The sequence below is a fragment of the Cucurbita pepo genome, chromosome 18 (genome assembly GCF_057944985.1).
Source record: "Cucurbita pepo subsp. pepo isolate OVF chromosome 18, ASM5794498v1, whole genome shotgun sequence".
NCBI classification, from domain to species: domain Eukaryota; kingdom Viridiplantae; phylum Streptophyta; class Magnoliopsida; order Cucurbitales; family Cucurbitaceae; genus Cucurbita; species Cucurbita pepo.
In genome coordinates, this window is record NC_141815.1 from 8,503,858 (window position 1) to 8,515,406 (window position 11,549).

The 11,549-nt window shown below is 36.8% G+C and overlaps 2 protein-coding genes and 2 non-coding genes across 4 annotated transcripts; 1 reads left to right on the forward strand and 3 right to left on the reverse strand.

Annotated features, from left to right (window-relative positions):
- Positions 1-1,306: 1,306 nt before the first annotated feature.
- Positions 1,307-1,391, reverse strand: LOC111780750 (small nucleolar RNA SNORD24). Its single transcript, XR_002812892.1, has one exon. It is a non-coding gene; the product is annotated as a small nucleolar RNA SNORD24 (small nucleolar RNA).
- Positions 1,392-1,496: 105 nt separating this feature from the next.
- LOC111780751 (small nucleolar RNA R12) lies at positions 1,497-1,571 on the reverse strand. Its single transcript, XR_002812893.1, has one exon. It is a non-coding gene; the product is annotated as a small nucleolar RNA R12 (small nucleolar RNA).
- A 1,491-nt stretch (positions 1,572-3,062) lies between these two features.
- LOC111779727 (Pentatricopeptide repeat (PPR) superfamily protein) lies at positions 3,063-5,304 on the reverse strand. The gene has a single exon (XM_023659848.2). It carries the CDS (start codon positions 5,256-5,258, stop codon positions 3,612-3,614), a length of 1,647 nt encoding a protein of 548 aa, XP_023515616.2. The 5' UTR covers positions 5,259-5,304; the 3' UTR covers positions 3,063-3,611.
- Positions 5,305-6,475: 1,171 nt separating this feature from the next.
- LOC111780198 (transcription factor Pur-alpha 1) lies at positions 6,476-10,719 on the forward strand. Its single transcript, XM_023660532.2, has 5 exons — positions 6,476-7,240; positions 7,342-7,389; positions 9,638-9,778; positions 9,883-10,125; positions 10,259-10,719. Exons 1-5 carry the CDS (start codon positions 6,905-6,907, stop codon positions 10,409-10,411), a joined length of 921 nt encoding a protein of 306 aa, XP_023516300.1. The 5' UTR covers positions 6,476-6,904; the 3' UTR covers positions 10,412-10,719.
- Positions 10,720-11,549: the final 830 nt, after the last annotated feature.

Sequence of the window (11,549 nt, forward strand, 5' to 3'; positions counted from 1 at the left end):
TATGGCAAGTGATAGTTCAATAGTTCTTCATATAAAATTATTGACTTTAGAGATATTGATGGTCAGAGGCATGTTGAAAGCCAAACAGTGGTAATTCTAAGGATTTTCGAAGGGAAAAATAGAGATGTCTCATAAATGGAAGTATCGGACGTAATTTTATAGTCATTCGGTCTGAAGGTTACATGAAAAACGTAAGCCAAATGAAGGAACAGAAAGACCTAAGACGTAGAAGATCGTGGGAATCAAACAAACACTATTCAATACAAAATTGAAAAATGAAAGTTTTAGCCAAATTTTTTGTTAAAAAAATTACAGAGTGGATTAGAAACAGCCTACCTACTCATGCTAATAAGGTTGAAAGAAAGGATGAGTCGAGCAAGCGACGGTTCTACTTAACTAAGCCCCGATCTTGTACAAGGAGGAAGCCAATCTCACCAACTTGAATGTGCTTCTGTAAAGTCATACCATTTCTCCTTTAGAACTTCCAATTACAAATTTAAAGAATTAGATGAATGCCATAGTCAAATCCATGGCACTGATAAATTTAGTTTATTGTTCGAGTTAGTTATATTCATAACTTGAACAGTAGAGAAATTTTGTTTGTTTTTTTATACAATTATCATGGGCTATATATTTTCAAGAACAAAGGGAATGAATCAACATTTAGTTTATAAAATGGTTACTGGCTGAATGTTGTACACGATTGATATCTGCTATATACCCCATCCATGGCACGTAACTTAATTTAAATCATCAAATAAACACCATCCTTTCGTTGACATGGGTTAAATCTTTTAGTGTATTAATTTAGAAAGGGTCCTCTTCTACAGTTCGTACATGTTCAGTTTTACTAAAAAAATAAAAATTCGATCAATTTCTCAAGATTTTGTTGTTTCTCTTCTCTGCACCCTCAAAACTTTCTATTCAGTTTGTTCATATTTAGTTTGTTCAAAACTTTATTTTCAGTTTGTTTATATTTATCCACAATTTCTGATAAAAATTATGAATTTTTAATCATGTTTGATTTTTATTAGTTAAAAAGTGGTATTTTGGTATTAGTGAAATGGGGTAAAGGCAAATCCATATGTTCATTTGATTATTAATTATCGTGTTTATGTTTTTAAACTAATGAATTATTTGTTTTTTTGTAGATGATTTGTTTTTTACATCTAATTTTGGACGGAAAAAGGAGAAAACTAAAAGAATTGAAGAAACATAAGATTAAAATAATAATAATAATAATAAGATCAGTTCTTCAAATTTTTTAAAAAGTTTGTAGTTGGTGATAGCTTGAGTCTGCAAAAATGGCCTCAGAGATCTTGGTGGTTAGTATCATCAAATGGGATAATATCCCATCAAGAGTAGCAAATATTATAATCACATCACCGGCCCCGTTAATTGAAAAAACATACAAAGCAGAAAAAGAAATTTAAAAAAAGTTGGTGATTCGTACGTTTAAATGATAATCAGGAGAAAAAGGAAGTAGGCAGTTTTGATGTGATCAGAAGTAGCTGGTTGTAATATCATGTATTATCATTGGGAATCCGAATGATTTTTTTCATCCCTTCACATCAAAAACCTCCGGTTTAAAATTAACGTCAATAGGAAGAAAGAAACATCGAGATTTGAACGCAGATTTCAGAAGCAATAGTCGAAAACATCTACCTCATCAACGAGATCAGTTTTAAAAATCCTCAGAAAATGAGCAAAATCAGAATTCGTACGAAGAAATCAGAAGGATTACTAGAATGTATCTACCTTGTCACCGAAAAATCCTATCGTTCCAATAACAGGAACGAGGAAACTCGGAGATAAAGGGAGAAATACGCATAATTATCTATGCATACCGATCTTCCGTATTGCCTAACGATAGATTTTGACTGATTACGATTTTTCCAAATGCAATAGTTGAAAACACCAAACTCATCAACGAAATCAGTTATAAAAATCCTCAGAAAATGAGCAAAATCAGAATTCAAACGAAGAAATCAGAAGGATTACTAGAATGTATCTACCTTGTCACCGAAAAATCCTATCGTTCCAAGAACAGGAACGAGGAAACTCGGAGCTAAAGGGAGAAATACGCATAATTATCTATGCATACCGACCTTCCGTATTGCCTAACGATAGATTCTCTGACTGATTACGATTTCTCCATATGAAGATAAGGCAGATCAGAGAATTTGCAATATCAGGCTTCTTCTTTCTCCGTTGCTAATTCAACTAACAAGAAATCAAACTTATGAACACATTTCAAAGAAGATTCAGAGATCTATTCTAACAGAGATTGAAAAATGGAGACGATGAACGAGAGGCGCTCGGTAGAGTCTGCGGAAGTTTGCTCTGAAGAACAATAGGTGCAGCTATTTATAGAGCGATGAGATGAAACCCTAACCCTAAAAAGAGGAAGAAAGAGACGGAGCAGGCCCATTAAGAAATAACAAATGTTTTTCGAAAAATAAAAAATAAAAATAAAAATATAATTATAAGTTGAGAAATTTATATTTTTATCATTAATTTATATTTTATTTTATTTAAAATGTTTAATTTTATTTTTATTTAACACGGACCCTTTTTGCCCACCTCTTTAATCTTAAAGAATGTTGGTTTTAATAACGAGTGATTGCACTCATCTAACTCTTATTGTCCAATCATAACAGCTAATGCGTTCTACTTATTGAATGAGGTTCTACGGTGATCCACGACCCCTAGTTATTGAAGGCGTCCTTTGGATAATCTTGTAGTTCCTACAAGGTGGAGACGATGGGGTCGATCCATGGATCTTCCTTCATTTTGCCGTTCTCCACTTCTCCATGTATTCGTATCTTACTTCAATATATGATTTAACATTTTTCTATTTTTCCTCTCATTCAATAATACATTTGCATAAAAATGTAGTTTAATACAAACTTCATCGATCACTCCAAGTTTAATACAAAGATCAAATAAATATAAAGTGAAAACCAACCCTCGTGCCTAAAAATGTAGTTTCCCAATATCTCAACACTCGAGTTTAATATGAACTTCAACAATCAAATAGATACAAAGTGAAAATTCTCGTCTTCGCCTAAAAATGTAGTTTTCCAATATCTCAACACTCAAGTTTAATACAAACTTCAACGATCACAAAGATACACGATCAAAACTCATCTTCACCTAAGAATGTAGTTTTTCAATATCTTAACACTCAAGTTTAATACAAACTTCAACGATCAAATAGATACAGAATCAAAACTCTCGTATTCGCCTAAAAATGTAGTTTTTCAAGATCTCTAACACTCAAGTTTAATACAAACTTCAACGATCAAATAGATACAAACTCAAAACTCTCGTCTTCGCCTAAAAATGTAGTTTTTCAATATCTCAACACTCAAGTTTAATACCAACTCCAACGATCAAATAGATACAGAATCAAAACTCTCGTCTTCGCCTAAAAATATAGTTTTCCAATATCTCAACACTCAAGTTTAATTCCAACTTCAACGATCAAATAGATATAGAATCAAAACTCTCGTCTTCACCTAAACATGTAGTTTTTTAATACCTTAACACTCGAGTTTAATACGAACTTCAACAATCAAATAGATAACTCTTGTCGAAGCCTATTCATATCACTCATCGTAGTTAAGAAACTTACTCCATTCCTCTGGGTATGACCCGGCCATTTTGAGCTGCACAATTATGTTGCACAAAACTGGATAAATCCCATGTAACTGAGACTCTGACCGATCTCCAGCCAGGAACTCGTGCACTCTGTTATTAATTTCAATAAAGCTTCCACCAGGAGCCTTCTTTACCCCTGCATTTCTCATCACCTTCCTCACCATCCCAGATTCATTCCACCTGCCAAGAGCAGCATATGTGTTGGATAAAAGCGTATAATTCCCACTGTTTTCAGGCTCTAGCTTAGCTAGATGCCTCAAAGCCTGCTCTGCGAGTTCGGCATCCCTATGTGTATTGGAAGCAGCAAGAAGCGACCCCCATATCGCTGCATTTGCTTCATATGGCATGTCCTGAAACAGCTCCTGTGCCTCTTGAAGATAGCCAGCACGAGCCAGCAGATCGATCATGCAGCCATAGTGCTCAATTCTTGGCTGAATTTTGTATACTGACTGCATTCTGTTGAAATAATAACGACCCACATCCACCATTCCAACATGGCTGCAAGCAGATAGGATTGCTATGAATGTTACTTCATTTGGCCTGACTCTTGCCTTCTCCATTCGAAGGAACATGTCGATAGCTTGTCCTCCGAGGCCGTGAAGAGCCATGGCAGCAATCATGGTGGACCAGGTTATGACACTCTTATGCTTCATGTTCTCAAAAACTTCCAGTGCTCTTCCTATGTTGCCTGATTTTGCATACATGTCTATAAGGGCGTTGTACAATGGAACAATCCTGCACAAACTATGCTTTTCAATGTAGTTATGGATCCACTCCCCAAGTTCAAGAGCACCCAGATCAGCACAAGCGGAGAGCACAGCCAACATTGCAATTTCATCAGGCTCCACTTTCTCAAGCTGCATCTTCCTGAAGAGCTCAATCGCTGCATCAGGGCTATTGGTTTGGGCATACCCAGCAATCAAGGCAGTCCATGATATCACATTTCTTTGAGGCATTTTGTCGAACACCTTACGCGCACTGTTAAGCTCTGCAACTTTAACATACCCAGCAACCATGGCGTTCCACAAAGCTACATCCTTAAAATCAACTAAATCAAACAGCTTGCGAGCGTCAGAAACACACCCACAAGAGGAATACATTTGAATCAACGAAGTAGCAACATTCACATCCGTATCCAAACCCGAAGAAACCGTCTGGGTATGAATCTGCCGCCCCACTTCAACGGCGGACAACTGAACGACGGCCTTCAAAACAAAGGGAATAGTGTACGAATCAGGCCGCAACCCCTCAATCAAAATCCTGGAGTAAAGCGAAATGGCGTTAATGGGTGAGGAGGTCTGCGATAGCGCTTTAACGGCGGTGTTGTAGAGACGAAGATCAGGGTGGGTTTTGTTTGAGAAGACGGAAAAAGCATATAAATAGAGACCAAGAGATGAACAAGCATCGATGAATCGGCTGAGGAGGAGATTGTCCTGATCGAGAGCTCTGTGCAACATGAAGCCATGGATTTGATAAATGTGGCGAGAGTCGCGGCAGTTGCTGAGAAGGGAAGTTAACGCAAAAGGGGCTGTGAAAATGGTGGATTCAACGAAGGAAGAAGACGATTTGCAGAGGCGGGAGAGGGACCAACGCATTTCAAAGCCTTCATTGGAGAATCGACGCCATTAGAGTGTTAAAAAGCATGCTCCCAGCTTACACTCAAACGGGACAATATCATAATGAACAGTCGTGTTAGTCTAACATAGTATCAGAGTCATGCCCTAAACTTAGTCGTCTAACACTTACGTCTTTTCATATTTTCGGTATTTGTCTTGTTGCGGGCAATACGACTTGCAAGTGTGAGGCCTCGTTAGGCCACAACTTGTCAAGGTGAACGAGCAACGTTGAGGTCACTTCTGACCTTATCCAAAATCTTTGACAAATATAACCCGCCACACTTCAACAACATTACAGATGCAGGATCGGCTAATAACAGAACCTGATTATTGAGTGTGCTGGAGAATTTTGACATATTTAATAAAATAAGAGCGTGACTTCTCGAGCATACAAAATATATGGTTGAGCTCTTACTATGGAAACGTGACATTTGAGTCTCACTCTTTAATGTGAGCTAAAAGTAAGAGAATTCACATTCCCTCAGTCGAGAGGAAATTAAATGTGTCAGCAAGTAGGTAAGAGGCTCCTCGAGCGTACGAAACCTCTGGTTGAGCTCTTATTATGGAAACGTGACATTTAAACCTGACACGTTCAACCAATTAATCCGACAAATTAACGTGAGCTAAAAGTAGGAGAATATTCCTTTCTTCGAGAAGTCGATATGAAATTAAATATACCTTCGAGCAGCTAGGACGATCATCAAGCATATGAAATATTTAGACAATTTGCAACGATATCTAAATGTCAAATTCTAACGTGTAACAAAATAAATTTATATATTTGATTAACCATTTGAAAGTCAGAGATTGAATTATTAAAATTTTAGAATAAAAGCTTAATTATAACAAAATAAATCATAAATGAAATCTTAAATTATAACTATATTAACGAACTTCCATGGTGTTCTTGACGCTCAAATTCCATGAAAGAAAGGTAAAAATATAAATCATAAATAAATAAATAAAAATTATTGTGGTTCTTCTTCTTTCTGGCGGGTGGAGAGATTTGAGTATCAATCCATTCATAGGATGCTGCCATTGGCCACTGTAATCAGAAGAGAAGAGCTCAGTCTTTGACCGAAGTTGACTTCGAAGATTGTCAATATCATTGAACAGTGGAATCACGGGTATACGGCTCTGTGAAAAATCATCTTCGAAATTTGTTGTTCTTGTTGTTGTTGTTCTTCATCTTCGTTTAATTTCATCACTTAAAAGCCCAAAAATCCCATCACAAATTTTTGATGTAACGTTTTTTTTTTTTTAAATTTTTTTACCTAACCCTAATTTTGCAGAACCCTTTTGCCGAAATTTTCATTCTCTCTCTATCTTTATCTAATGGGGCTCACTTCATAGATTTATCATTTCTAGGTTTCTGAGGTATTTTATGGTATCTTGTTGTATTGAAGCCATTTGGGGGGGTTTTTGCATCGATTTCTGTTGGAATCGGGGCTCGTTCGTTTGAATCTCTGTGTATTGAATCGAAATTGTGGTATAATTTTTTGATAATTACCTGCAAATATTTACGATTTTGGATGAGTTTGTATATCTACATTTGTCGTGTTTTTACACACTCGCAGTCGCGGGGAATTATTAGTAGAAATTGAGTCGGAGCTGGGGGGTGGGAGATGGAGGGGAATTCCGGCGGAGGGGGAGCGGGAATTGGGGGAACGACAGCCGGCGGCGTGGCGGCGGGAGGAGTATCGGGCGGCGGTGGCGGCGGCGGAGGGAACGACGTGGAGCTGATGTGCAAAACGCTGCAGGTGGAACACAAGCTTTTCTACTTCGATCTGAAGGAGAATCCCAGAGGCCGATATTTGAAGATATCAGAGAAAACATCGGCTACAAGGTCAACGATCATTGTTCCCTTCTCTGGGATTCCATGGTTCTTAGATCTCTTCAATTACTATATCAATTCCGATGATCCAGAGGTTTTTAGCAAGGAATTGCAGCTCGACACAAAGGCAATCTTTGTTTCTCTTCTTCATTTCTTCTGCTTTTTGATTCATCTCTCTGTTCTAGTGGTCGATTTTTACCTTTTTTGTGTACTCATCCTGCCTTTTAGGTGTTTTATTTCGACATCGGCGAGAATCGGAGGGGTCGTTTCTTGAAGGTAAATTGCTTTTCTTGCTGTTTGATTCTGTCAAATCATTGTTGGATGAATCTGCATAGATTGGAGAATAGGATTAGTCTTGTTGGTCTGGAATTTCCCTTAAAATTTGCAACTGTTCTTCAGAAAAATCTGACATTGCTGCATATCTTTTCTCCTGATGATATTGTCCTGATGTTTTTGTTTGGTTGAAGTTCTACTTCTGCCCTGTTCTTCAGCTTACAGCTTTTGTATTTACGGTTTTTAGCGCCCGAGAAATGAACACTGACGAGAGAAGGAAAAGAATGAAATTAATTGAACTATGTGTTCATTAAGCGGTCACATTGAACATAACTCTTGGTAGGAAACACTCGCACTTTTTATTAACACCAATCAAGAAGAGTTTACATGACACTATGGCAACTATTGTACTCTATGTTTTGTATTTCTTTTGTCTGTGCTTTGTATTTTTTTTGGGATAAAAACATTGGTAGGGTGGAAGAGTATTATAGCCGAGGCTATACAATTTATTCCTAAAATATCTAAATAATTTTCCTGAAATAATTAGGTATCTTTATTCCTAAAATACTTAAGTCATTTTCCTAAAATGCATAGACAATTAGCTCATACGATTATTGGGTTTGACCTTACTGGTATCATCATATTCCATGTTCTGTTTCCTTTTTAAAAAATCGTTCTTTGTTTTCCTGATTACACTTATAGCTTCCATTTGACAAAATTTCCAAATGCGTTTTTCCAAATATGAACTGTACAATGATTAATAGAGATTCCTGAACAGTTTGATTTCACTTTTTCTTTTTCTTTCTTTGGTTCTTCTTCCTTTTTTCAAATTTTTTTTTTCGTTTATCTGTTTCGATTACTTATTCATCTGTTTCGGTCATTGGCGTAGTTACGAGAAGCCAAAGGTTATTAGCAAAATGTTTAGGCTTATGAAAGTCTAGGAAACAAAAAGGCATGAGCATGTTGGCGCCTGACTGTTCAAATCATTGGCATGGCCATGTTAAGGACATGGAATATAGAAAATGTTTTCTTAGTATATATAATTTTATGTAACATATAATGATATTAATGCAGTTGTGCATTTTGTTTTATTTTTTTTGAAGAAAGTTTTATGGAAATTGATAACGAAGACACTTTCTCAGCAACATGAGTACATAATCGAGGTTCATGTTAAACGTGAAACTCGAGTACTTACATGCAATTATATGCTTGTATAATGAGTTCGCACAAACTAGAAAGTTCCTTTTCGAACATTATTTACTGAAATCTCCAGATTTTACGTCTGCGACGAATTTAAAAAAGGTTCTCCATTCATTAGTTTTACTTCACTTCAATCACAGCCTTGTCTAATTTTATTATTTCTTGTACATGTGTGATTCCCATCTTGATGTTGGATGTATAAAAGGTTATAACATGTAAATGTGCAATATTACCCAAGAAGTGTGTCATCAATGCTTCATATGCTTCCACTAGAGCCAACTCCGTGAGATTCCATATCGGTTGGGGAGGAGAACGAAACATTCTTTAATAGGGTGTGAAAACCTCTCTCTAACAGATCCGTTTCAAAAACGTTGAGGTGAAGTCCGAAAGGGAAAACCCAAAGAAGACAATATCTACTAGCGGTGGGCTTGGGTCGTTACAAACTCTGTGCCACTAATACATTATAACTGATTCATACAGTCGTGTGTGGCTTGATTTAATTTATTTTTGAAGCATGGTTTGTAAGTAGTGTCTACACCCTGATTACTTGGGAACTTGCCAACTAGGAGATTTCATAAATGGAGGAGGAAGCCATCATGTTTAGCTTTTCATTCTGAATCTGCTGATAAATCTATTTTCCATTCCTGTCTTAAATTATATTTTGTATAGAGCTGCAAGCATTTCCTGCACACTTTAAGTTCCCTCTTGCACATAACTCCTTAATTTTTGTTTTTGATTATTGTTCTCGGAATGGATTACTTGACCACAGTAATGTGATCAGGCACCGAAACTAATGACGTGGCTGACATTTTATTTGGCCCTTGTTATCAAAATTAGGATTTAGATTGTAAAGCTTAAGATGAGGATTTTAAGAATTGGGGAACTTCTCCAGTTACTCTTATTGTTATCCTTGTTTAACAGATAATTGGTGTTTTGGCTGAACTCCTTTCCCTTCTTCTTTTGGTGCCTAAAAAAGAGATTTTTCAAATCTGGTTTGTGGGGTTGTAAATAGAGGTGGCTATTGGAATTTCAAATTGTGTCAACTGGGCAGGTATCTGAAGCTTCTGTTAGTCGAAACCGCAGCACCATTATCGTTCCTGCTGGAAGCAACCGGGACGAGGGATGGTCTGCATTTAGGAACATTTTGGCAGAAATTAATGAAGCATCTAGGCTTTTCATGCTGCCCAATCAGGTTTCTGCTGCTCATGGCTAGCTTCTCATCGTGCCATTCATGGGCTTACTTCCTTCGTTTCTCGGTTAACGTAATTTCGTGCTGTTTTCTTTTGCCTAAACCAGGAAAATTCTGAACATTCAGAACATCTTGTCGGACTTTCAGACGATGTTGGTGCAGGCTTCATATCAGGTCATAGTAGTCAACCTGCTCCAACCTCTGACTTGAATGTAGATAGACAAGTAGACTTGTCAGCTCAAGATGACATGGGCAATCTGGGTGTTTCAAAAGTTATCCGAGCTGATCAGAAAAGATTCTTTTTCGATCTCGGAAGTAACAACCGGGGTCATTTCTTGAGGATATCTGAGGTAATGATCTACAAAACTGAGCTCAACAGCCTGAATTTGATGTCTAGTTAATCTGTTTCTGTCTGTTTTGAACCCCATGGTTCATTTCTTCGTTTTCTTGGTATGTAATTCATCGAACTGATATCGGTTACAGGTTGCAGGGGCGGATCGTTCTTCGATCATTCTCCCATTGTCAGGTCTTAAACAGTTCTATGAAATTGTGGGACATTTTGTGGAGATCACCAAGGATAGGATTGAAGGAATGACAGGCGTGAACGTTAGGACCGTGGATCCGCCTCACAGGTAAAAGTATATACACGGCCCCCGGGGCTCGTGGTGAACTATTCGTTTTAGTGTTTGTGTAGATCTACACGCACGCATGTGTTCAAGTAGAGTTCAAATTATGGTCGGTGTGGTTTGGTATGTTCCTGTCTTGATTTTCTGGTTCAAGTCTGAATAATCCATCCTGCTAGATTAGCAGAGGCTATGGAAAATGCTTGAGAAGCTTAATTCTTCTTCTTCTTCTTCCATGAATAACATAAGGCAGAGAGGGGAAAGAGATATGTTTGTAATTGTCACTCTATAATAATGGTGAGTTCAGGTGTGTTTTGTTCATTTCAGTTGCAATTACCATTCTCTCCTTTATTAGATTGTTTGCTCACGGGCCGTTACTGCCCACACTGTTAGTAGATATTGTCCTAGACACCAAACGAGTGTCAGTGAGGACGCTGAGCCCGAAGAAGGATGGATTGTAGGATCCCACGAACAAAGCATTCTTTACAAGGATGTAGAAACCTCTCCCTAGCTAACACGTTTTAAAAACCTTGAGGGAAAGCAGAGGGAAAGCTGAAAGGAAAAGCCCAAAAAAAGACAATATCTGCTAGCGGTGGGCTTGAGCTGTTACACTGGTTGTTAGTATAACTTTTGGAGAAAGTTATTCAATATCAGTTGAGTTTTAAGTAAGAGTATCAATAATGATTTGAACCTCTAACTTTTTGCTTAATGATATACGTCTTGACCAGTTAAGCTAGTTTTAAATTGATATACCTGTCTCGGGATATTTGTAACTAGGGTGTTTTTTTTATATACTTCTTTTTAAGGATTTTCAAGTGTTTTTTGATTGATGGAGTGAGCTTCAAAAGTTATTGATTGCATGTTGACGAGCGTTTTCAAATTCTCACTCTCAAATGTTAATGAACTAAACAAAAATGATACTATCCTCGTGATTAAATTATGAATATACTAAGAACGATGAAGAAAAATAAAATGAATCTACGGAAAATGCTATAAAAAAAAATCTATACCAGATTTTTTAATTTTAAAAGAGTATATCAAACACATTATTAAATTTTTAATTTTGTGTTTAATATGTTATTTATTCGTTCATAAATTCATTAATTAATAACTTATTAAACACAAAATTGAAATATTAGATTGAGTTTTGC

What these genes read in the sequence shown, in the direction of transcription:
- LOC111779727 (XM_023659848.2), bottom strand. Translation starts at nt 5,258, where the DNA reads ATGCGTTGGTCCCTCTCCCGCCTCTGCAAATCGTCTTCTTCCTTCGTT.
- LOC111780198 (XM_023660532.2), top strand. Translation starts at nt 6,905, where the DNA reads ATGGAGGGGAATTCCGGCGGAGGGGGAGCGGGAATTGGGGGAACGACA. An exon ending in GGAGGGGTCGTTTCTTGAAG is followed by an intron (nt 7,390 to 9,637) that starts GTAAATTGCTTT and finishes TCAACTGGGCAG; the next exon opens with GTATCTGAAGCTTCTGTTAG. An exon ending in TTTTCATGCTGCCCAATCAG is followed by an intron (nt 9,779 to 9,882) that starts GTTTCTGCTGCT and finishes TGCCTAAACCAG; the next exon opens with GAAAATTCTGAACATTCAGA.